A 27173-nucleotide genomic window follows, 5' to 3' on the forward strand; every position below is an offset into this window, starting at 1 on the left:
GCCTGTACTTTGTTACTTTTACTTGAGTAAAGAAGTTTAATCAGTACTTCCACTTTTACCAGAGTATTTTTTAACACAAGTATCTGTACTTTTGCTCAAGTACGGAAAGTGAGTACTTTTGCCATCTCTGTCGATTACACCAATGCGCTTGTTCTCCGAAAAGGTTCCAAGTACCGGGTTTGATCCCCAAAGCTTCCACTATGGGTTCCTGAGCGAAACCCTTAACCCCTGATTGCGCCCCGGTCGCCACACAATGGCAGCCCACTGCTCCCCAAGGGGATGGGTCAAAATGCAATTCCCCATTGTGGGAAAAGAAAGAGATTTACATTACATTTACATGATCATCTCTGTTTGTGTTTTGAAGATCCCTTAAAATGTCTCCAAATGATGCGTTAACTCTAAATGATGTGTCTGACTCCACGTTTAGTCTGTTTCCCTGATTACAGTAAAATAAATATTATTTATTTTATTTATTTATAATATTATTTATTATATAAATATTTTACTAGATTGTATTTATAGAAACAGTTAAAGAGGATGTTTTATTTCAATGCCCCTTAACAAACCACATTTACTTTACGTTTATTTTATTTTCTGCTCTCATTCTTCCCTCATCCTGTTATTTATTATTTTTTTTCTATTTTGATTGGCAGATAGTGAACTACAATTACTACTATTCTCTTAATGCCTGGCTGCTGCTATGTCCCTGGTGGCTGTGTTTTGATTGGTCCATGGGCTGCGTGCCTCTCATTAAGTCGGCCACTGATTGGAGGGTGGTGTGGCTGCTGCTGCTCTGGTCTGTCCTGATAGGCTTGATAAACCAAGCCTTATGCTCACCGGACAGTCAGAGGAGGAGGTAAGCTGCCGCATATGTTTTCTGTCGATAAAGTTAACTATGTGTTAAGCTTTATTTGTCTTTAACTTCATTAGTCTTTAACTTCATTATAAGTTTAGTTTCACATCTACTGAAAAAAAGATACAAAAAACATATTAGTTGGTATTTTTTTAAGCTTCCATTTTCATTTAGTGTCTCAGTTTTTTCCTCTCTTCCCTTAAAGGACGCTGACGTTGGGCCTGGTGCTGTTAGTGGTCCCTTTTCTGCCTGCATGTAACATCTTCTTTAGAGTTGGGTTTGTCATTGCTGAGAGGGTGCTCTACCTGTCTTCAGCTGGATACTGCTTACTGTTGGCCTACTCCATCGGACACTGCAGCCACCGATGGATCAAATACAAGGTGTTGTGTTAATCCTCCACTTATTAAATAAGGGTTGGCCTTTTTAACAATAGATTTAAATCACTGACTTTGATCAGGTCACATGTTCTGGATTTGGTTTATTTAGTTGATTTCTGGGTTTAGTCCTTTATTTTTGGGTTCATCTGGGAAATTAGAAAAGTAGAACCTGTGAATGTTACATGCACAGTGCCGGCTGAATTCATGGGTATACCTGGTAAAGATGTGATAAGGATTTAAGTTAAGGTCGTCTGTTGTTGCAGAACTATCATGAAAACATACTTCTATTTAAGATAATTTATCTTGTAGAGAAAAAGATAAAATATTAAAAAATTACTGCTTTTAACAAAACATAGTAGCTTTAATAGTTCAGTATTTTTCATTACGAAATCATGCTGCTGCAATGAAATATAAACTAATTTTAAGGCTTTATATAGTAGTAGCCATTCAAAATATCCTCACTTTCCTTGTTGGGCCCTTGGCTGATCCCCTGCAATTCCTTTTTAAACATCCATCTTTGTACTTATATGTTCTTTCTGTCAAGATTTGTGGACATTAAGATCTAAAGAGAAGCATCATCTCCTGGTTAGACGCTGTAATTTAGTGAATTTAGTGGTTGGAGTCAGATAACAAAATAGATTTTGCTGGGAGTTGCAGGGAATTGGGCTGCCATTCAGCTGGTAAGGGCCCATTTGAATGGCTGCTACTGTACATACTATTGCTAGAGTAGCATTAAATGCTGCCACACAATATATTACAAATATCACTGCTTTGATGATTTGTTTGTGCACAATCATTGATAACCTTTTTTTTTGTTTTCTTTTACTAGAAATTGACATGTGTCATGCTGCTTGCGCTGTTAAGCATGCACGTAGTCCGCTGCGCCCTCCGCAGCCACCAGTGGCGGTCAGAGCAAAGTCTGTTTTCCAGCGCCCTCTCTGTCTGTCCACTCAACGCCAAGGTAAGAAAAGAAGGAAGTCTCTTCCTCAGCCTTCTCTGATCTATAGGTGGATGATTAAGTTCATTAAAACCTCAGCTGTTTGCTGATATTTTCCCCAGGTGCATTACAATGTTGGTAAAAACCTGGCTGATGGAGGAAACACTAGTGCTGCTGTTAAGTATTACAGAGAGGCTGTGAGGTATGCTTCTTCACAAATAACTTACAATGTAGTTTGTAGAGGTTTAATGAAAAAACATAAACCAAGCTAAGCTGCATTTTTATGGTCTTCAGGCTACATCCCAACTATGTCCATGCAATGAACAACCTTGGAAACATCCTGAAGGAGAAGAATGAGCTTACAGAGGCAGAGGAGCTTTTATCTAAAGCTGTTTCTGTTCAGTATGTTGAAGTAAAAATTTAAAATCACTGTTATACGTTTTACAAGATCAGTAATGTTAATTTTCTGTTCTTTTCATTTGTCTAGACCTGACTTTGCTGCTGCCTGGATGAACCTGGGTATAGTTCAGAACAGCCTTAGGAAGTTTGAGGCGGCAGAGCAGAGTTACTGGAACGCTATTCGCTACCGGAGAAAATATCCAGACTGCTACTATAACCTGGGTCGCCTGGTGAGCTCTATTCAGTCCACTGCTCTGCTCAAAAACACAAAATAAATCAAACTACAGTGCCTTTTAAAGTGTTCAGACACCTTGAGCTTATGAAGTGCTGCCGAAGCACAAGCAGATTTCAGTCGATTTTATTGGGATTCTATGTCATTGACCGACAGCAGCGGTTACTGCAGCTTTAGGAAAAAATTTATATTTCACAAATTCAAATCTGTAGCAGATTGTCTGTTTCTTCTCAGTCCCTTTTACTCTGATTCCACTAAATAACACCCAGCTGTAGCAGCTGTTATCAGCAGTCATCTTATTAGTGAATAAAGTCTAATTTTATTGCTGTATGAATACAGCTTCTTTAATGAAAGCTTTAGTTCTGTTGAAGCACCATAGCAAACAAGCAGCATCACTAAAGGCTGATTTATACTTCAAAACTAGGTCATCTGCGTAGGTGTCGCAGTGAACAAAAAGACATCCCCGCCCCCTCCGCAGACACTCCGCTGCACCTGTCCCAAATTGTAGCTGACCGCAGACAGGACGCCAGCTTGTTTTGTTTTTATGACCGAAATTACGAAAAAGAACGCAATTAGACCAGCTAGAAGATCTAGGTGCGTGAGAACGCTAGGACCCTTTTTCCACTTGGATCCCCGCTCTTTTTCGCCATCATGTTCCTCCGTTGTCGGACTAAACTCGCCCCCACTTCCTCACAGCATCGGCCGTATCTGGACCCACAACCTATAGCACAGACCACAGTTCATTATTGAGCATAAATCAAAAATGTCTGCGTCAAGCTCACTGCGACACACTGCTGCAGGAGTATAACCAGCCCTTAAGACCTTAAAACACATCAAACAGGTGACAGCTTTTAATAAGACTTAAAACCAGGGTATAGGTTAACCTTAAAACAGGACAACAATCCCAAACACAAAGCTAAAGCCATAAACCATGACTTAAAAATTGCTGTTACAGACAAACTCTCTTAATCCTATCTGAGTCAAGCCAGTTTGCAAAGAAGAAACAACTAAGATGTCAGTCATTAGATATGCAGGCATGGACATAGTGGACACTCTTAGGAGACTTTGAACTATGGCTGCAGCAAAAGGCATCATAGGGAGCTGAATTACTGTACGAGAATCCGTCTTGTCCTGCTCCCTTCCTCCAGCATGAGTCCGTCCGCATATAAAACGGTTGTATAGTTTAAGGTGGAATAAAAGCAAGAGCTAAATAACCTGGGCAAAATAAAGTGAGCAGGACGCACACATACGCTGCTGTTACATTTGTTTTTCTTAAAAGAAGAGCAGCAAGAATTTAACATGTGGTTTCTTTTGGTTTCTACTGCTTATGACATTTTCATTAGTTTCAATGGTTGGTTAAAACCAAACATTGGTAGGCAGGAGCCAGGTGTCGCTTTGTCCCTCCTTTGTCCACAAACTGATTCAATGGGATTAGTTCCAGGTTCATAAGGTCTAGAACTAAACCAAGAGTGTTAATAATTAATATAATTCATACAAAGATGTAGCATTATGTTAGTAAAAAAAACTTCAATCCCACAATATCATCAATATAAATCATGCATGACTACTTTCTATTTTTCAGCTTTTTCCTGATAAAAACACTTTTGTAACTGTGTTTCCTTCCTGTTGTGATAGTATGCTGACCTGAACAGACATGTGGATGCCCTGAATGCATGGAGGAATGCAACTATGCTCAAACCTGATCACAGTCTGGCTTGGAACAATATGGTCATTCTGCTGGACAATACTGGTAAAGATTTAGAACCAACACACACCTACAAATACGTATTATATTTTTATCCTTTTAAAGTCTAAAAATATTTCTACCTTCCCTTTTTGTTCGGAGCCACTTCTAAAAAAGAAACATATGAGTCAGATGGCTGTTTGAAAACAGTGTTTTGAATGCAATTTTGCTACAGCATTAACAAACACACGCACACACATGCACCCTTGTTGTTTTCAGAAATGCAGGAAATCTAAATGGCCAACAAGATTAGACCGGAAGAGCAGGAACCACCAATGCTTGAAATTTATGTATTAAAGCTTTTGTGTTGTGAGTTTTGGAGGCACTCTTCCCTGCCGTGTGGAGAATGCTCTGATTTCCAAACGCTCGAGCCGTTTTGTCAGAAGCTGCTCCCGTGAGGGCGGAGTCTCCCTGGAGGGCACTGGAACCGTCCAATCAGGGCCCGATGTGTTTCCTGATCAAAAGACGGCAGCGAGCACAGCTAAAACAGCGCCCCCCTCAGAGTTTACCCTGCTGCACTTTGCTTCCCAAAATCTCACACCAATAATTCTGCCCGTCTCCCCAAATCCTAAAGTAAACCATAAAAAAAAAAACAAGCAAAACATTAGGGGTCATCTTGAAATAGTGGAAACATTGTTTGTTCTTCACCTTTCTGTCTTTGTATTCCTGTAACAGTACCAGAGACAAACCTGATGAGATGTTGGCAGGCTGTGTGTAAAGGGCACAGGCCGAGAGTCAGGAGAGGGATACCATTGTTTTGCCCTCCTTTTTTCTTTTTTGTCTGCTTCTTCTTTCTCCATTTCTGGCCAGACATCAGACAGATCTGTGACACAGATCAATAACTCAGTGGGCCTTGTGTTCAGCTGTAATTAGGAGACTAAACCACTCCTCCATGTGTGACGAGGGGAAAAAAAAGAAAAAAAGCTTTAGATGGTGTTTACCAATAAATCAGACGGTCTCTTTGTGCTGCTTTGTGTTTGCTTTGCATTTTGTCATGTCACAACAAATTGCAATGTATTGTGTATTACAGCAATACAAAGTAGTTTGTGATTTAGAAGGGGAAAAAAAATTATGACTGATTTTTTTTTTCAAACAAAAATCTGAAGAGGCGATTAAGCGTTATATTTGATCCCTCTTGTCTTTATAATCTGTTCAGACGCCTTTTTCTCTTTAGAGCTGCAAATGTGAGGATGGAAATTATCATGTGGTCATCAAAACATCAATGTGTGAACTATTTACCTGGCAAAGGGCTGTTTTTGTGCAATAATTGTTTGCAAATATAATCCAAGTCTTTCAGGTATAACTTTACTGTCTTGGAAAATAAAACTTTTTTTCTCCCCATTTCCATGTTTTATTAAAAGCTCAGTCAGAATATATTAGGAAGATCTTTGATCATTAGACTGAACCCAAATCCTGAATTAAACTCAGTTCAGGACTTTGTGTTTTTCAAACAGTTCTTTTTATCTAAACCATTTTATTATAACTGTGGCCGCGCGTTTAGGGCTGTTTTCCTGCTGGGACTGAACTTAAACTTAACTATTTTACAGCCTCTTGTAGACTTACTTCCAGGTTTCCCTGTATTTATCTCTATCCTTCTGACCAGTGCCTCTTGCTGAGGAAAAGTAGCCACTCAGCATGAAGCTGTCATCACCCTATTTTATGGAGAGGAAGGTATTTGTGGTTCATGGTGTTGGTTTTCATTCACACAGCCTTTTTGCATCTAAGCCAAAACATATAATTCAGATTTCTCTGATATTTGAGTGCACTTCTTTTTCTTACTGTTGCTCATTGTCAACTGGAAACACTAACCTTCCATAAGGGACAGATTTGTAGAGATAACTATTTAAGCTTTGGATCTCTGCAGCTCCTCTAGAACTACCTTTGGCCTCTCAGTTGCTTCTCTTAATTAATTCCCTCCTCTCTCAGCCTGCAGATGGAGGTGGATACTTATAGTAATTTAGATTGACCCTTTCTACTTTCATTGATGAAGTGAACAGTACTACATGAGGTGTTCAAAGCTCAAGATATGTATTTTTTATAACCTAATCAAGCTCACATTATCCTTAGAATGTCTGCTGTGTTTCTTGATCTTCATGATGATGTTTGTTCAAGAATTGTTCTTCAAAGCAACCTTTATGGAGATGAAATGCGATGAAACCGTACAATGGTGAGCAATTTGTAGCACTGGATTTCATTTATAGTATCAGGATAAAGAAAGATGTATACATTTACACACTTATTAGATGTTTGTAAGGAAAAGTAGAAACCTTGCATCCTTTACATTCCACTACTCTGTGTTTGTCCATCATATACAATTCCAGGGAAACATGTAACAAAATGTGATTAAGTTCAAAAGGTCCGAATGCTTTTGCAAAATTCTGTATCTAAAATATTTTGACGGTAAATTTTGTAATTGTTACACTCTTGGCAAAATCTTTATCTTCATTTTTGTTTGAGACTCTCTTTGGGTCCTGTGATATATTCATTTCTTAAATTGTTCTGAACATTTTTCGCTTTGTCTCAAAGGTAACCTGGGCCAAGCTGAGCTCATTGGTCGAGAGGCTTTGAAGCTCCTCCCTAATGACCACACCATCATGTTTTCACTGGCTAATGTTCTTGGAAAATTGCAAAAATACAAGGTCAGTACAGATTGCTGGGAAAAAAAATGCTTTTTAATTGTTTATTCCTGTTTTTTAGTACAAACATGAATGTATTTTTTTTATTTATTTACCTTTTAATTGTTTAGGAGTCTGAGAGCTTCTTTCTTCACGCACTTCGAATCAACCCAAAGGCTGCTAGTTGCCATGGCAATTTAGGTAAACCCACAGCAGTTTTTATATTGTTGAGAAACACGAATCGGAGAAATTAGGAACTAAAAATAATACATTTACTCATCGCAGCAGCAGTTTTGATGAGACTACTTGTTTTGAAGGCATTCAGTTAATTGAATTCCAAATACTGCATCGTTGTCAGTTTAAAGACGTCTTTTGTTTGTCCTCAGCTGTGCTGTATCATCGCTGGGGGAAGCTGGAGCTGGCAAAGAAACACTATGAGCTGTCTCTAAAGTTGGACCCTGAGGCTCCTGGGACCAGAGACAACTATAACATGCTGAGACGCAAACTGGACCAGCTTAAACACAGCGCGCCCTGAGGGAACCCAACAGGGACCCCTGCCTCCTATAAAATCATTTTTTCCACTGTTCCATTTTGCATCATTTCATCTCACTTTGTTCTTCCGTTGAATATTTTGGAATAAAGACCATGATCTGTGTCAGACTCTGGTTTTAGTACTTTAAAAGTGGAAAAGAAATTTGCACAGTTGCAAAGCCTTTGTTGTTTAACTATAATTAGAGACTCTTTCATGTATGGGACGTAAGTGTCAGATACCTAATTGGATTTCATGGGGGTGTACTGGGCAGGGGTGTTGGATACTTCTGCTGTTTCGAAGCCCCGTTTGAAGGCCATGTGGACCTGATCCACGGTGAACCCCATCCTCTTTTCATCTCTGACCCTTTGTTGTGTCAGCTGGACAGAGCACCACACACATGTAGGTCCAGACAATCTGGTGTAGATTTATTTAAGTTGGGCCCTTTTCAGAACTTTGAGATGTTTTTTTAACCCAAAGTTGCAATAGTTTGGCCCGGGACCACTCGCATGCACCTGCAGAAAACTGACTGCAATAGCGGGTAATCCTTGAAACTGTTACTGATACAAAGTTCCTTGTAAAGCTTTTTATACCACTCGGAATTTGAGATTTTATTCTATAGAACAATGCATACCTGTAAACTGGAAGTGTAGACCCCATTCACAACACTTGAGCTCAAAAAGATTCAATCAAATAAAGATTAGTTATTTGTTTATTAGTCTAATAAAACAGGTTGCATATATTTCTTTTGTATGAGCATTTGGTAAAAGTCGTCTGCTTTGTCTCTTTGATATGGAAGCAATCCCTCATACTGAGCATGCATGCAGCAACTTTGTAAAAAAAAAAAAGCTCCCCTTTAACAGGTAGAAACATGGATTGAGCAGACACACAAACAGAGCATAGAAGCTCTGATATAGTAGTGTTTTCTATCAAAGTAATGAGTTGATGACCGTCCTTAGGTTGCTTCCTCTAGAGTGGAATAAAATACACCAAAGCGCTTCATTTCTTTTCTACATTAAGTAATACATTTGATTAATTTTTTTTCACCAGCATTCTAAACCAATAGCAGCATAACTAAAGCTATAGCTCAGGATAACTTTTGCCACTGTGAGCTTTATAGAAAAGGAAGGTTTTAAGCCTGGTCTTTAAAACATGGACTGAAATTGGAAGTTGGTTCCACCTACATTCTGGAAAGAAATTATGAAAAATGAAACGAAAATGATTGGAAATTTCCAAAAAGATTTCTAAATAAATATTCATGTGCATTTTAATCCTCTTTTATTGTCTAAGCTTCTAAAGATCCAGGGCAATTCATTTAATTTAGATGCTGCGAAATCCTTAAATATAGTTCTCCAGTGTGTACCTAAAGGCTTATAACTAATACTAACTACAAAGATCTACAGCTCAGATGGAAAAGCTTGCTGGCCTTTAATACCTTAGTGCGTATTGTTGCAAATATGCAGGAAATTATATTCCACAAATAGCCAATATAGCATGTGCAATCCCCTATCGCCAGTTATTATACATTTAATGTGGGCATAGGAACCTTTGGTCTGCACTTGTTTTTGGTACGACTGGTCTATGATGGTAAATGTTATCATTGAGAGAGGAGCTGTCAAAAATTTGCTATTTATCCAAATTTCTATCTACTTTTTAAATAAATAGAAATTTAATCTCCATTTGGTAACTACTTAAAAGCAAACACACAAAAAACAATATTTATACACATGTATATAAATTCCGGCATCATGAACCATACTGTAAGAGGTCCTGTTTGCAATTTTCCACAAGGAGGAGACCTCTGAAAAAAGAAAAGAGAGCAACATGAAACTTGTCCACTCAAGAGCAAAATGTCCTTTGCTGTAGTATTCCGTACTTTATTCTTATGGTAAAGCATGGCTGCAGTAGCATCATGCTGTGAAGATACTTCTCTTTGGTAGGAAAGGAGAACTGGTCAGAACTTGTGAAAAGATGTGATGTAGAGTTCTCTTAGCACGAAAACAAACAAAAAGATACAATCAAAGCTGCTAGATTACAGCATCTCCATATATTAGAAAGGCCAAACGAAGGCCAGACAAAATTGAGACCCATGAAAAGACTAGAAACTGGATGCTCCTGGAAGAAATTGCAGCTATTCAGCATTTCCTGTAAATCTGCTCTATGAACTTGCTTGTTGAATGGTTCGGGATTTAAAATTAAAGCCTTTTTACCATATAATTTATTTCCTCTATTGTCATGTAAAAGTTAATGTAACCATAGATCTGAGTCTGATAAGTATGCTGAGTATAAAGCTATTTTTCCTTAATTTTGACTTATAGAGACTTGTAGCAATGTTGTGTGCAAGCTGGGTAGAGTCCAAAAGACTTGCAGGTGTAATTGCAACAAAAGGCACCAATGCAAAGTTCTGAGTCTGGAGTTTTTAAAACAAATGTTTACTACATTTTTTATTTTATTTCATTAACAGCATAGTTTAAAAACCTTCTTTTATTTTCCTTTCACTATACAGTTGTGTACTAATTTGTGCTGGTTTTTCATGTAAAATCCAAATAAAATAGATTTAAGTGTGAGGAAAGAACAGGACAAATCATGGGGAAGCTCAGTTCACATGAATACTTTTGGAAGGTTCTGTATTGATTAGATTCTTTTATGCTTTTTGTTCCTGAGTGGGATGGCACTCCAAGGTTCAAAGCAACCTCGCCACCCCACTCCTCCTGTCGCTTCTGTAGTTAATAGGAGAAAGGTGTCTCTGCTGGGAGGTTTTTCTCAAGTGTCCAGAAGAAAACGAGGGGTCGCCTGAGACAGGAAACCCATGGCCGCTCCTCTATGAAGACGTCTCTATAGGGCAGAGCCTTCAAAGGGAGACGGGGATGATCTCCCCAGGGACTCCCAGTGCACGTTCCCATACACACACATACTTGTGCACGCGGCCGATTCCTCTTGAAGATGTCTACGGAGGGGAAAAAAGGCAACCCCAGTGTGAAACATCAGTCAACAAGAGTGCTCCCAAGGTCAAAGTTCAACACACTTCTATTTTTTCACCTGCTTCCTACAGCTTGCAGGAAACTTTTGAAGCCTTGGCGGACTGGTATGGCTTTGCTTTAGGGGCGTCCAAGTTTGTTTACACATACAGTACAATACACCAGTTGACGCTTTGATGCTTGGAAGATGTTAGTGATACGCTCATCGGGGGGTGCCACGGCACACACGACCATCAGTGTCCTCTGTCTGTGACCTCTTCAAAATGCAACTAATGTCACATGATGAGATATCCTCCTCTGCTCTGCACTGTTTTTTATTTGTGCTGCTTTGATGGCAAGATTTGGAGGTAGATAAATCTGAAATGGCAACAAATATATTCTGTGTTCCTGAAGCGTTGTTTGATTCAGGATGAAACCTGTTTCAACAAGACTCATGTAGAGGTGAAAAGACTTCACACTAAGGAAGGAATGCAGACAAAAAGAAGATCAGAAATGATAGGATAGTGACATTCAACACTGAAAGCCTTATTTCTTCACATTATTATTTGTCCTGCAGTGTGGCACGGTGCCGCCAGTGTTCGATGGGATTCAAAAATCATCCTTCTATTTATGCACTTATGGATCCTTCCTTTATTTCTGTGTGATCCTTTCATTCAGCGCCTGTAGCTGACTGTCTGCCTGCACAGGCTGTGCTGGAACACCGGTAGGGGAGCCCACTTTTATCATAATCATTCTTTGAATACCTTTCATTATCATAAAATATGTGAGTATTAAAGGGATGGGATCACAGACACCAGCAACATCTTCATTATCCATTCTGACTGACAAAAACCTGCTGTTTTAGGGGGATGACATTAATAAAAGATGGGATCCTACAGCTTTAGGAAGTCCTCCTTCTTTCTCATAGTTTTCTCTTTGCACCTTTTTACCTGCCCTGATCCAAAACCATGATAGGAAAAAAAATCATAGTTTTTTATTGGTCTGGAAATAATCAACCTGATGGATATTACTAATCCCTATCAGTAGATTTAGGTTGGAGATCAGCTCCAACTGCTCTCATAGAAAAAAAATGTGACATTTAATATATCTTTCTTCCTTGCAGCAAAAAATATTCAGATAAAAAGGCATTTTCATTCCTTTTGTTCCAGCAGTTTCTTCAATAGAAAAACAAGAAGCGGGGGAGTGCTAATTTCAACCCACTGAACGTGTTTTGGAACAGCAGGTGAGCCATTTTGCATTTGATAAACACCAAAAGTGAAAGTTGCATAAAATAAAGACAGCAGAGTTTCTAAAAACTGCCACACTAAGAGAGTCTAATATCCTCTGATGTTGTGGTTGTCATTGTGAATTGAGGCTCATTTGGAACAAGGGTTTTTTATTGTCCTATCCCTAATATTTGTGAACATCTATAAATTAAAGACTGTAGGCCTATTTCATCATCCCCATTCTAAAAGATTTTTCTACATCTAAAATTATTTGGCTTTTTATGTTGTTAAAGAAATATAGGGATCCTGTAAAATTCCAATTATTTCTGGACTAGTGACCCTGAACCCTGAATCCAATACGTCTGTCTTGCAAATAAAACATAAATAGCTGAAGCAAGAAAGAAAGAAAGAAAGATTTCTTGCAGTTGTGATGTGGATCCACAGAAATAGATCATTTGTTTGTATGGCAAATAGTAGTTGGGTTGATCAAAAAGTATTGTGTTTCCAACGATTTTCCATTCTCATCTTAACCTTAACCTTATACTACCGTAATCTGGTACAGTACAACCCAGATAGGTCAGCAAGCGCTCCCAGGGTACATGAAAAAAAATGTAGCTGAAAACGGAGAAAACACAGATGCATCTGTAAAACCTGTAAATTCCATGCAGAAAGGGCCGAATAAGGACCCATAAAGAAATCACACTGCTTTTTACATTTTTGAACTAAAACACAATTAAATGGCTTCAATATTCCTTTTCATTCCTGTTTAGGACCTCAGAGGTAAATTGGACACAATGTAATAAACATCAAAATCATGCTGTTGCCTCATTATCAGTTACAGTTTCCACTGATCACACATGTTATTTTCTGACAGTATTTTTCCTCTTTTAAGAATTGAAAATACTTTTGACAAATAAAGTTGATATGATAACTCTGGTCATAACTGGTCTGATTAACAGCTAAATGTATCAGCACCATTAAAGGCAATCCCTTTTACATGTAGATGCTTTTATAAAACCTTTAGAACCATGAATACTAGCAGAAAACATTGGTTTAGAAGTTCTGTAGATTTAACTAACCACTGGGCCCAAGTTCCCGTTCCAATGCACTCTCTCATATTAAGGGCGATAATGTTCTCCTTAGAAAAAAAAACACCAAATCTGTCTGTATGATTCGACAAATTTGACTTTGTAAAATGCCTTGCAATGACTTGTTGCGAATTTGTGCTATTTAAATATGCTCAATTTGAGCTAAATTTAAAATGTATTCAATACGATTAACAAACCTATTCTCTTTTACTGAATTTTGGTTATAAATTTTTCACTTTATAATGCTGGAACATTAGAACCTTAGCCTGTATAACTGGCCTAGTCCACCATCTAACCCTGTTACAGTCTGAGTGGATATATACTTGGTCTCTAAAGGAACCCAAATCGTCGTGTTTTTCACCATTCAGTTTTTATTGTGCAGTGTGAGCCATTTAGATGCGTTTTTTGTCTTTCTGTCTTCTGAAAGATTGCAAACCGCCATGGCAGCTTGAAGTGCACAGTGTAAATAACAAATTGTACATCTGTACCGGTGGCTCATCAATGTGACAGGATGTGATCATTGCGGCTCTGTGATGTGTCTGCTGGGCCTCCGTAGGGCCATCTCTGTCCCTCCCTCCTGCTCCCCCTAACCACAACAATCCTAATGATCTCTGATGGGCAACTCCATCTTGCCTGTCTAATTGATGTAAATAGTGCACATTTGAACCCACAATCCTTCCCACCATCCCAGTCGGACCCTCCCTCTGTTTCTTCTAACAGTAGGGGTCAGAGGTTATACTGACTGAATGGGCATTAGAATGGCAGTCCTTATTAGAGGAGCAGCTTGTCTGACACCCAAACCACATCTTAGAGAGGGACCCACCCCATCCACCTCATCTAGATCATATTACATGACACAACATCCAAGCGGATACTACCAGTGCTCTACAACACTGTAGGCCACTGGGGCACGGTGGCATTTTCAGAGGGGTCCCCCTCGCCTGTCACGCCGCCTTCCCGACGCTACTCTGTCCGTCTGGCTCCGATGCACTCTGTCATTTTAAGGAGGGCTACTGTCAGCGGGCATTGGGACTGCGTGTCTACATGCCCTGGCATTTTCACCAGCTTTCTCTGCAGCAGAGCATCCAGCCACCCTCTTGAGAGTCTGTGATGTCGCGGTTAATGATTAATAGTTAGAGATGCGCTGTAAAATGCCCAGTGCGGCCAGATGCTAGTCAGGGCTTTGTTTGAACTGATATAATGGACATTGGCTGCCAATTTGGCTCCCTTACAAAGCCTGGAAGTTCCCCAAGATTGATTCTGTTTCTCTGTAGCAGTACCCCGGGGGCTGAATTTTTGAGGATGCACTCTTGTGAAAAATGTTGTGGGATATTATCTTCAGCTGAGAGAAACACTACGAATGACAATAAACGGTCATGGATACAGACTAACAAAACGGTCAATATAATCCTTGACATTTGCATGCAAGAGTGAAAATGTAAGCCAGTTTAGGATAATTTTATGATATCTGACAGCAAGGAAAAGTCTCCCTGGCTAAGGATGAATCGAGATGGAAAGGGGGGAAGGCTGGGATAATTTGCAGCAGGAGCCCTGCGAGACTGTTTTGCAAAACAAAACGAAAGCAGCTAGACCCTTATTGAAAAATATAGTGCAGTGAGACGGAAATTTATTAACTGGCACCAGTTAATGTGTGCATTATTCATTTCTGGTGAGCATGAAAAATGATCTAAAGAGGTTTGAAATTGCAGACGCGCAGGCTGACTGCACAGTGCCTGGGCTCGTTGGTTCGTTTCATCCTTTTGCAGGGCTGTTTGGGCAGAGAAAGGTGGAGGGCTAAAGGGGCAGAGAGATGGAGGATGAAGAGGAGGAGGAGTGCCGGCCCCTATTCTGGACAGTAGGTTTTTTTTTCCAGTAACAGCTGTGCTTCTCTCACGAGGGGGCGGCAGCAGCACCGGGAGAGAGGCTGCTTGGGACAGATGGACCAGCACCACCTCCCTAACCTCCCACCATCAACACCTCTTCTATTAAAATCTCCTGCTCTATTAATGCATTCATCCAGGGATATATGCTCTTACTTTATATGGAGACAGTGGGTTTATCAGCAACCTAGAACATGTCACAAAGTTAACATCTATACCTTGAATGAAAATTTAGATGTAAACTATGTGAAAACAGGAAATTGAACCTTAAGTAAATATTACAAATCAATTTTTGATTTATCAGAAATGTTCTTATTACACATTCAGTTTGTTTTCTCAGTGTTTTAGAACAACATGTTACCAGTAAACTAAAAACCCCGTCTTTCCAGCCAACTCTTTGGTAACTCAATTTTATACCCCACCTCAGCATTTTAATGCCTCACTAGCCATACTTTGAATGTCCAATTAATCCTATATACATGTAAGGTACTCCACATGACTTAAAAATGCTGTTTTGACTGAATAAAGAAAAAAGCTGAGGGTTTTCCTCAAGGTGAAATCTTTAGTTTTAAATCTAGGACTCTAGAGATGCAGTGCACAGTGGTGCACTGGAGGATAGGAAGCTTCCAGTGCATCACTGTGAGCAGACACTACACCAGCAGGAATGAAAAATTCTAATTTCTCTGAGAAGTTTCATTTTATGCCAAAATGAATAACAGACAGAAGATAGTAGTTGGATCTAACTAATTATTTACAGAAGGAAAAGACCCAGAGCCATACATGACTCATTAAGCTTATAGTGAAATTCCTCTAGTTTCCAGAAGTTGTTTCTGTATAACAAAATTGTATTTATAAAAAAAAAAACAACAACATAAGCATATATATATATATATAGGTAAATACCAATGTCTGCTGTTCATAGAAGAGTATAAAGATTGCCATTGCAGTTTTACTTAGTAATAAAAACTAAATACATTTTTTGTTTTATCTTGAAAGTCTTACTGAGTTATCTTCAAACTCAAAACTCAACCTTTGTTGCGTTTGAAGAGCTCATGCATGGTTCAACTCATGTCTGAATGGGTTGTTAAAATTATTCTTTTTTTTTTTTAGAGTGATTGTTCTTCTACTCTTCTTTTCTGCTGCAGGAGGTTGTGGACAGGAGTTGGTGCCAGTGGCATATGGCTTTCTACTGAACTAAACATTCATACAAAAGACAAGCCCATCAGTCATGGCTGTGACCATATGAAGGGAGAGAGCAGGCCTCTGATGAATGGTGTTTAGGACTTACCTGCTGTTAAAACATGCCCTCCAAAAAAAAAGCGCCTCCCTGAAGAACGTGTAGCATTTAGAAGTGTATCTTGTGTGATGGACATCACTTCTGCCAGGTAATACCAAATAACAAATATGCCTTCTAAAGCCTTTTTCCAGAACCCTGGGTCAGGCCTTCCTAGACCAATTAATGCAGAGCATCTGTTGTACAGCAGCAGCACAATAAAAAAAACTTTTAATTATTTTATTTAATAAGAACCAGAGCTGCTTCCTGCTTGCTCCAATACCTCTCACTGCTAGAGTGAGCGTGGAATGGGTCTCCTAGATTAGAGCGAATTAATCCATTCTTCAGGGATTCTTTTTTTTTTTTTTTCTGGTTCTGTGGTGAAAAACCCGGCACGCCTTTGTTCTTCCTTGAGCGCCATCGTTTTTTCTGCCAAATTTAACAGAAGGCTCTGAGGGTAACAGGGGTCCAGCCCAGTATCACCTTCTGGAGCAGAGCAACTAGCGGAGAAAGACAATCAGCCCTGAACCCTGCTGTCTGCAGCACAAAGTGAAAAGACTCTAATTGGGCTTTTTTTTTTACCCCCTCTTTTTTTACGCTGCATTTTCCTGCAGGATTGCTGGATCATGAAAAAGCAATTAAACCTCAGAGTCGTGTTTCATTCATTCTAATGTTTTATCCTTTTATTGGTGAACAGAGGCAAATTTGAAATCACTTATGTGAGTCGAAACGTATGCTGCTGTTGTTTGCTGTTATCATTTTAATGCATGGTTTTGTGTTTGAAGAACCTGATTGCACATTTAGAATAATGGAACAGAGAAAAATTACAATATTCAGAGAGGAGTAGGCATAGTATTGAATACAAAATATTAAACTGGAGTGATTTGAGCTTATTAAATATGCCTTTAATCCTTAAACACTGCAGTAAAAAAAGAAATGTAACACAGCTGTAATTCTCTGTGTTACATCTAGAGGCAGCAGTGTCCACAAAACCCAGACCTCAGTTGCAATAATTGGAAGTCAGAAGACATGGGATAACAACATAAAATCCTCACTTCTGGGGGCAAGAGCCTGTGCATATAATAATCAGAAAAAATAGAAACCTGTAATTATTACCAACAGTCTCATTTTATAAATCCGTAATCCAATGAGAATACAGAGCAGCCAAAAGTTTGCAACCAGTAAGATTTAGTCAAACATTTTTCTTGTTTGAGTTAACAATTAAATTACCTTCAATATTGTATAATAATTAAAATAACAACATGAGCCATAAGAATTCAATCATCTATCTTCATTTTTTTTATAGTGAGATGATTATCTGCTTTGTAGCCTCTCATTAAACAGCTGACACACTAATTAAAGTTACGCTTTAAGGTGTTGTCATTTGCTCAAACAACTCATTATGATAATCTAATTGGCTGCAGAGTTTAAATGAACAGTGAAGGTTTCCCCAAGGAATCTGCTGACAAATGCATTGGTTTCATTTAAGCATGGGGAGGTTAGCAACAGCAGAGTATACACAATTTATAAAACATTTAAAATTTAAAAAATTTAAAATTATTTCGTTGCCCTGTTCCTATGACATGCCAGAAGACTAATGCTTTCTCCCCTTACTTGAAGCATAAACCAATATAATGTTAGTTCTCCTCCACATTTTCCAGTTAGCTCACTTTATAAAAATAAGTCTCACAATACTTTTCCTAGCATATAAGAAAAAAAAAATCTGATTTGGCTGTTTGGAAATATTTCTGGGTATGATATCTGTTAATTAAACTCCTGCAGATTATACCTGAGTTATTTAACCTACTAATACAATTTTGATATATTTATCTTTCAGAGGAAACATTTTTGTCATATTTAGCTCTTCAAAGGATTTATTCCCCTTTCAAATCTTTTGTTATAATTTTTTTATTGTCGAATATAAAATAAGAATATCTCAAACAATGTGTGAATTTAGGGAAAGAGTGAAATTCACACTAAAACCATAATACTTCATTTTCTTTTATTTTGAAAAGAAAAATAAAGAGTTGAAAATAAAATGCAATATTTCTGTCTGATAGCATTTTTATTTCACTTCAAAAAGAGTAAAAAAGAAAAAAGTAATGAAATATTTGTTCACACTAATTCTATATTTGCAAGTTTTTCTATTTTCTTTTTATTTTGACCTTGTATTAAACTCAAGATTAAAAAAAATATTATTATTAAAATATATATAATTGCAGCAGGTAATAATTTATTCTTTTGCAGTTGGAATAATTGTTGCTTTTATGCTTTAATGTTAATCATTTATATTTTGTTAATTTTTTTTTTACAATATTTGAATCAATGCCATAAAACTTTGAATTAGGGAACTGAAAGTGATAAAATCAGCCAAAATGTAAAACGTAAAAAAGAAAAAATTATTTCTCTGAAAATGATCCTTCATTTCTAAAAATAGATTTTTTTTTAAACTGTACTTATTAATGTTAATTAAAAGAGAATACATCTGTAAGTTTAAAATAACCTATTTGGTACTTATGAGAGCATCAGAATATCCTCCTCCTCCTGTTAGCGCTTTCACATAACTCTATAACTGTTCCAGTCTGCAGAGTCCATAGATTGTAAATTAGGTCTGTTAATGTACTCTACTCTGTTCATAGACACAAAGAGGGACATGAGTGGGTGTAACTGCACACACACACCCAAACACGCATTCATTCAGACTATGCTGTAGTGTTTGGCCTTGCAAGGCACTCCTGTTTTCCCACCATGCACAAAGTGATCAACTATCACACCCCCAGACAGCTAGATGTCAACATGAAATACCTTCATTTGCATTGGCTTTAAAAAAAACAGCCGACTTCTCGTTACGCCGGCGACCCACCAGTGCCCCCATAAAATTCACTTTAGCCACGGGGGTCCTGAGACCTTGCTAAATACTGGCCCGATACTGCTGTCAACAGTCCGTCAATCACGGGGCAAATCCTTGTGATTAAACAGAGCTTCTCTGGCCGCTTCACAATGGACTTGACTCGGTTGAATTAAGCCTGGATGTGTGGGTGCTGCAGAATTATGTCATAATATTTTTTCCGAAAAAAACCTTGCAAATTTTTTTAATGTTTTCCTTTTTTTTATTTCTAAGTTTCAGCTTAGGAAAAAAAAGTGCATAAATGCAAGATGAGAGCATGTGTGCATACTTATATAACCAACATGCACTGTTAATTACATGAAACTCAAACATTTTTAATAATCAAAAAAAGATGCTTGTAATTTTCTTTTAATCTGCAGCTTCTTTGACTTAATTAGTGGAAATGAAACAAGAAACGTTGATCTGAATGAAGCAGTTAGTCGTGTCATCATGTAAATCAGGCTGCCATGCTAAGAGCATCTAAGCAGGCAGCAAAAGCCTCAGACAGACAGCTGAATAAAGAACAGCTGAAAAGATCGTCTGTAGTAAGATAAGAGACAACATCTAATCTGAGTCAGATAGCTGATACAGCCCTACCACATCTAAGTCCTGAAGTTTAGTCTGAAGAGGAAGGATTTAACTTAAACCCCTTTCAACATGCTAAATGTGTTTTTGTAATTAAACCCATACAATTAACACTGACAAGCATGGGTCAAAAAGAGCACGGCTCCACAGCTCAGATGAGCCTCTGCTAGTGAAAGGAAACACAAGAAGAAGGACCAGAGAGTGAAAAAATGAAGACAGAGCCAGAGCTGTAGAAAAGTTTAAAAAGAGAGACAAAAGGAAAGAAAACAAGAATGAAAGCAGTGAATGAATGAATGAAGAGAGAGGAGGGGAGAGGAGGCAAACTCACTGAAGCGGTATGGATTTCAAGCATTCAGGCTATAGAGCGCTCTGCGAGTTAACCTCCAGACCACACTGTTTATTCTGGGACTGTGTTCCAGATCTGGGGGAATATCTATTTCCCGGACATCAAAGCCTTGAAGCTGTTGGAACAAAGCTTTTAGCTGCTCCTTAAAACCCCACATTAAGTGAACTGAAGCAGCTGTGGCAATGTGCCGCAATATTTTCACTGTAAATACAATCCCACATGGCAGAGGGTGATGGATTACCAACAGCTAGATCAACTCTGTTTTGGAAGCAAAAAACAATTAGTAAGAGGACGACTAACAGTCTATCAAAAACACACAGAAACGCAACAAAATTTAGAATTATTATAGATGATATTAAATCTATGATATTATTACATGATTAAAAGCAGCAGATAGTGACATGGATTAATATATATTTGTGCTTATATACTGATCCATTTAAATGCAAATTCACACTGCTACAACTTTCTGAATTTGTGACTTAATTTTAATTTCAATTTAGGCTTCAATAAATAAAAATAAAAACTAGTGATGTGCTTTTACATATATTAAAAAAAAGGAAAATTGAATTCTAATTTTAAAATCTAATTTACCACAGGATACTATTTGAAAGAGGTTAGTTAGAATTTCTTTAGGATTGCTGTTGGGAATTACATAAATAATATATTTATATATATATATAAAAATAGTTTTTTTTTTTGGAGTAAGTTGTTGATGATAAATGGATTATTGTTCAATTTCGTTAACTTATTTTGGGCATTTTCCATCTTATAGTATTGATCAAAATGGAATTAAAAGTTTAAGCTAAGAAATGAGGTTGATTATTTAGAATTTTAAAGTGCCAAAGCTTTTTAATAAATCATAGAATCATTGTTGTTTGTCAATTGTTGTTTAAGAAAGTGTGAAAATCATTCTAAACATTTGAGTAAGAAATGTAAAAGAGTGAATCCATTATTACAAACAAAACAACACGGGAAAACAAGAAATTTTAAAAGTAAATCTGCATGTTTATAAGAAAAACCATGATATTGTTTGATAAAAAGAGTTATTTACTCTGTTTACTATAATCTTATCTTCTCTTACTTTTACTCTTGAATGAGTCTTAAAATTCCTTTTTTTTTCTGTCAAATTTCCTTCACTTTTTATACAATCCTACTCTCTCTCACACACATACACATAAAATACAGACACACAACAATTAAATAAAAGATCCTATTTTATCCTCCCAGCACAAACAGCCAGGAGAGCTGCTTGGCGGCCATGATCCTCGAGCGATCTTAGCATGTGACCCATGTCGCAGGCACCATGGCCTGATGGACACAGCTGTCTTGCTGCAGGCGAGAAGGGGCAAAGAGGGATAGCGGGAAAACACCAGAAACAAGAGAGAGATCAAGAGAGAAAGACAGAGAAGGGGCAATAGTTTCACCGTGTGTGTCAGCGTGTGTGTTTAGCGGATGTATTGATCATCCAATGGCAATTTCTAAGACATGTGTCCCCTCTATGTGGCGGCCCCATGATAAAGCTGGAAAAAAAGAACCAACCACGTATCAAGAGAAAGTCGCACCTTTAGCAGGTTGGGCACAAAAAAACCCCTGGAAAAGCAAAATAATGACACATAGTTGGTGAAATCTGTTGATGTGATAAAAGAAACCCAGACTCAGTAACAATCTTCTACCTGAACAACAAAAATATCAAAGAACCTGGGAGAAAATGTCCTGCTAACAACATAAAAAGGTAACTGAGTAGAATTTATGGAAAGACTCCTTCTGGTCATTTTCTCCATCCCCACTTAAACTGGACAAACTTTTAGCTAAAAGTAGACATGGGCCGATTATCGCTGTCGGTAAGTACCAAGATACCACTTCAATTTTCCCTCATCATAGTGTTTCTGGTTTAAAACAGTTTTAATGAGTTCTCAGAGAAAGAACATAACTGTATGAAGCAAAGAGCGACACAATTCTACTCCTTTTGTACATTTTTCTGGGCACACCAGCAGACTGTAGCAAGGAATATTCACTTTTTTCCTCTTTATTCTTACTAAGAAAAAGGAAAACTTGAGAACTATCTGTCATAAAAAACACAGACTAAAGGAGTGCCACTGAAGGCTCTTATAATGTCCCATTTTCAAAAACTACAGTTGAAATGCTGCGCACAGCTGTCAGAGCAGATAGCTTGAGTAATTTTCAAGCTAATGAGCTCTATTTCCACATAATAAGCACTTCTGATTAATTTTGTATATGAAAAATAAAAAGGAAGTTCTTTATCTCTGTTAACAAAAACCTTTTTTTTTTTGCTACAGTAATAATCATGGGTTTTTAATATTAATACATTAGAATATTTTTGTCTAAAAATTTGTGTTTAAATATTGGAGTCATGGTGATTCTTTTTAAGGTTATCTCACTTGAAAGATCTCAAACACACAGACCTAGTTGAAATCCAACAAATTTCATTTTTTCAGAAAGGATTTAATATAATGGAGATAGACACCAGCACCCCTCGCAACCTCTCTTGGGATAAGCGTGACGGAAAATGAATGGCTGGATGAATATTCTATTAAAAACGATCAAAAAGAAAGGATTACTATCTTTCTTATTTCTATGTTTTTAAAATAATTGTTTATATATATATATATATATATATATATATATATATATATATATATATATATATATATATATATATATATATATATATATGTATATAAAAACATCCTGTTTTCAGAATCAGACATACCTTAATAATCCCAGAGGGAAATTAACATTATTCTAAGATTCTGTTTTGAAATCTAACTCTCTCCCTTGACTAACAGCCAAAGTCCTGTCCTGTGCACCAAAGTTGGGGTCTCACAGAGCCCAGCAGGACCAGACAGGGCTGTGGAAGCACAGTGCGCCTGTTAGGAACTGAGGAAGGAGCCACTCTGACTGGAGAAGAGCCACCACATGTCGGGCCACAGAGAGAGCGTCCGACACTGCTCACGCTGTCAACCTGCTGACATATACATACGCAAACATTTGTGACACACACTGAAGCACGTACACACTGCAGGGCCAAGCCAATTAACACCCTGCCACTGCAAGGATCATATTTAGAGCAGCGGAGGAACAGGAGGGCATATGTGGATAATCATACATGCAAATTAGATGAACAAGAGAGGGATCTAAATTCAGAAAGAAAACTTGTGACTGCACATCAAAGAAAAGCCTCCTTATTTCAGGTTTCCTTTAAATGAGCTTAACTTTTAATAGGGTTGGATAAAGTGCCTGTGATTTCAGTTTAGGGCATGCATTTTAGTTTTAGCTTTATTAAAAATAAATAAATGAACTAGATGAAAAGTCCACTTCCTATATTAAGGAATCAGTGTGAAAACTAAAGAGAGCACAGTGGAGCATCAGGCAGAAATTCCTGCTGCTGCTCTTGAAATTTGGCTTTATAACCAGAAGATGGCAACATACCTCTGGGTGAGACCCTCACCTTCATGGCTGCTCATTTTATACTTCCAATTCTTCCTGTGTACACCTGGTGCTTTGTTTATTCATTACTCTGTTTATATATTGTAGTTACTTGTACTCACTTGCACAGTAATATGTGATGTTACGATTTTCAGAGACATTAGATGAATTATTAATCCGGTTTGCAAGTATTGTGGCCTGTTTGTTGTGGAAAAGTAAAAACCACGCAGGTCCCCAAGGGTTATGTTTCGGTTCATGAGGCTTTACAGAGCGAAGATAAAAAGACATGATAGCGGTCTGATGGTATTCTTATAGATACGAGAATGAGCTGACGACTCTTTCTGAGTTCTTTACTGTTTCCTCTCTTCCATTTTCCTCTCTTCACTGTATGACATTTGTTACATAAGCAAATGGACAGAGAACTCGACAGGGTTCCAACATCAAGTCAGAAAAAGCAAAAAAAATCAGAGTCAGTCCTGACTAATGCAAAGTGAGAGCCTTTCCAGCGAGAGTGTGCGAAAAAGGCAGACACAAGTGAGGGAATTGTAAATGAGTCCCTCGGTTACAGTAGAAGTGTCCCCACTACATGAACGAGGCTGATCCTCTTTACCCACAACTGTCACTTCAAACAGACTGGGCTAAGATAAGTCTATTTGCAATAGTAAACAATTTAATATTTGATGTACAGTACAGTAAGCTATCCCCTCCTCATGTTCCTCCCCTTCTCCTCTGTTGGTCTTCTTGAGCATGCTCAAGTGTGTATGCGCATCCAATGCGTATGTGTGTGTTTCTGTGCCCAGTAGGGTGGGGGCTGGGGGGGGGATGCTGCTGGCATAGTCAACGAGGCTACATGAGGCAACGGGAGCATCTGAGAGCATGCATAATCTCTCCAAGAGATGACGATGGAGAAAATACAGTAGCTGCTCAGTAAACACTTGTAGAGGGATGCAATTGGCTTAATTTTGTTTGCAGAAGCAAACGCACGTTTTCTAAATTTGCTTTTTTTTTGTCCGGTGAAGTAGTTTGACTTCGATCTGGTTGAATTGTGTCGATTTATGCCATTTGAATCAAAGAGGGAATCTGGGACATTGATCTAAGAAAGAGACTGCATAAATGGTTTTAGGAGCAACAAGAACTGATTAATGACGAAAGAGACGTACCCATCAGAGATTTGTGGCAGAATCCCAATCAGTAGTTTTTAGTAAGACTTGGATCTGCTTACACCTTTGTTAGCCAATTCTAACTTCTCTTTGCGAAATTTAATTAGCATTATTCAAAATGATGTTTTCCATTAGCAGTCATTTTCTTTTTATGTTAGAAGCCTAGGAGCTGTCACTCTTAGAGGAAGAACACTAGCTGCATGAAAGTTCTCACTATTTTGGATTTGACATATAAACTTTCTTCATTAATATATAAGCAAACAGGGGGGCTGCAACTGACCCTCTCTGGCAGATGGTGGCTTTTTATGTTAGGAAAAATCTGGTTTGAAGCAACCCACACAGCAAAAGTGCAAAATTGCAATAAAAGGGAAATGGCTATCCATCCATATTCTTTAGCTCTATTATCTCTGCACAGTATGGGGGACTTGGTGTCTATCTCCAGCGGTCAATAAGACAAGGTACACCATGGACAGGTTGCCAGTCTAATAATGTAAAATGTTAAACCCAAGAGCAAATCAGAAATTAAAGTGAACCTGACATTTCTGTTTTGTGGCTGTAGGCAAAACACTGAGAACCTGAAACAAAAAACATGCATGTACAGGAAGAACATTCAAACTCCATGTAGAAAGGACCCTGGACAGGATTTAAACCCAGTACCTTATCCCTACAAGACAACCGTGCTAACAGTTGTGACACTGCCCTGAAATGATTGGCACCCACTAAAGTGCAAGTCCTTGTTGTAGCTGCTCCTTTAGAATAGCTTCTAACATGTGTTATATTTCCCCTGACCTCATTTTTAAACATGCCACTGAGACTGAAAATTGCTTACTCCTAACCTTTTTCATTTAGAAACAGCTTTTTGAACAGGGTCATTTTAATGGCTTTTGCAGCATTTACTGATCAGAAAACCCCCCAAGATTTTTCAGTTTCCTGCAGCTTAAGTCGGGTCTTGCTCAGAATAGTCTTTTTTCAAGTCCACTAAGTCTTCTTTCTATGTGCATTTTAAAAGCATTCCCGTAACTATACCAATTCTAACTTATGTAAGGGACATTAACGGATGCTGTTTAGCCTGGAAGAAAATTCTAGATCGACATCAAACTGTTATGCTGGTTCTCTTAATTTTAGGGCTCTATGCCAAAGATGGTCCATGTGGGGAATGTGGCATAACCGGGGGGTAGGAGGCAGTGTAAATGGCTGAATAGTAAGAGCTACAAGCAGAACAATTACGGCAGTCACTTACCATCACTGTGTCTGGTTGAGGCAATGGCACAGTGGGATGCCGCAGGGCAAGAATAAGGCTTTCATCCAGCTGGTATCACAAGATCAAGCTGGTCATGCCAGAAATGACAAAACAATACGCTTATCCATGTGAAAGTTTTTTTTTTCCCTTTTAGTCTTTTTTTAAATAATGAAAACTCACAGATGAGAGATTGTGTGGACTCACCTGTGATTACCCCTTAACACAATGTTTAAAAATATGATTTATTCTTTTTTCTGTCCTCCTCTTCAAATTGTTCTCTGCCTCAACATGTGTTGTTTAGCATCTGTCAGAGTTTTCACAAGGTCCAATACAAAAATGACAAACATTACGTTCTGACAGTGCTGATATTTTGTCAGCTCTCAAAGTAAAATGGAGCATCAAACAGCTAATGAAAGTCTTTGGGCCCAGATGGAGAATTTGATGGGAGTGAACAGCTAAAAAAAATAACTTGATGTGCCAAAATAACCACCCACAGACATAGCCATTCAAAGGTATGTGTTTACACAGGTATTAGCATATCGGCATGTAAACACTAATGTAAATCCACACACTCACACAAACATGCACACATACACAGAGCAGAGCAGAGGCAGCTGACCGCATCTGCCCCTCGTCCTCAGGTTCAGCGGTGGCCACTCCTGCAGCCTCACCTCCCCTTGTCACTTCTGATTCTCATGGTAGGATCCATCATCTGCTTGGCAGTGTGGGTGCCAGTCAGTTGGATCTCGGGGGACCCGCAGGCAATGGGAGCCCAAAGGCAGTGGGCTGAAGCCTCCCCAGCCTTCACAGCAGCTGTGTGGGAGACAGAGAGAGGTGCGGCACAGATGTGGGAGTCTGGAGCTGACAGAAGGTACGGCTGATTTCGGAGTCGGCCATGTTTGTTATTCCACCTTTTCCTGGGAGGAAGAAGCCGGGGCCCTTGATCTGGCTTGGAGCTAAACACTTAGCTTTTGTTCCCCAAGATGAATAAGCGCGCAGAGAACGAGGCATTAGGGAAAAGGAGGAGAAAAAGAAGAAAGGACTTGGGGCCAGAGGAGAAATCCGGTCACCAAGTGCAGAGTGAGGCTGGTCATTCTATACCCTACTGAAGCTGAGGCCCCATCACAGACCTAGAGCCTTTCCGTTCGCTGTTGTTCAATAGAGCTACTGGTACTGTTACACATTAGAATAATGACAGAGTAAAGTATAATAAATCATATATTATTAATAGATGTTAACATTTAACATGTTTAAATTTAACAATTCAAATATAAGAATAAGAACATAGCGTGACATAAATTCTTGTGAGGAACACGTTTTTTCCCCCCCAAAAAATTTGAACTCTGTGTGACACAGAGCTATCAAAGCACTATCAGCATGTGACTCCATCTGGTA

General features: G+C 38.4%; 1 protein-coding gene across 1 annotated transcript in view; it reads left to right on the top strand.

The window, feature by feature from the left end:
* The window catches only part of tmtc4 (transmembrane and tetratricopeptide repeat containing 4), a 23859-nt gene extending 16047 nt beyond the window's left edge, over positions 1 to 7812 (top strand). Inside the window, exons 9-18 of the mRNA XM_015385986.1 lie at positions 654 to 856; positions 1059 to 1233; positions 2060 to 2191; positions 2290 to 2369; positions 2462 to 2569; positions 2655 to 2796; positions 4434 to 4548; positions 7069 to 7181; positions 7289 to 7358; positions 7544 to 7812. Of these exons, the coding sequence (XP_015241472.1) occupies positions 654 to 856; positions 1059 to 1233; positions 2060 to 2191; positions 2290 to 2369; positions 2462 to 2569; positions 2655 to 2796; positions 4434 to 4548; positions 7069 to 7181; positions 7289 to 7358; positions 7544 to 7692 (1287 nt within the window). The 3' untranslated portion in view covers positions 7693 to 7812. The remainder of the gene's footprint in view (positions 1 to 653; positions 857 to 1058; positions 1234 to 2059; positions 2192 to 2289; positions 2370 to 2461; positions 2570 to 2654; positions 2797 to 4433; positions 4549 to 7068; positions 7182 to 7288; positions 7359 to 7543) is intronic.
* The last annotated feature ends 19361 nt before the right edge of the window (positions 7813 to 27173 follow it).

This window comes from Cyprinodon variegatus, unplaced genomic scaffold (genome assembly GCF_000732505.1).
Source record: "Cyprinodon variegatus isolate N-32 unplaced genomic scaffold, C_variegatus-1.0 Scaffold353, whole genome shotgun sequence".
NCBI classification, from domain to species: domain Eukaryota; kingdom Metazoa; phylum Chordata; class Actinopteri; order Cyprinodontiformes; family Cyprinodontidae; genus Cyprinodon; species Cyprinodon variegatus.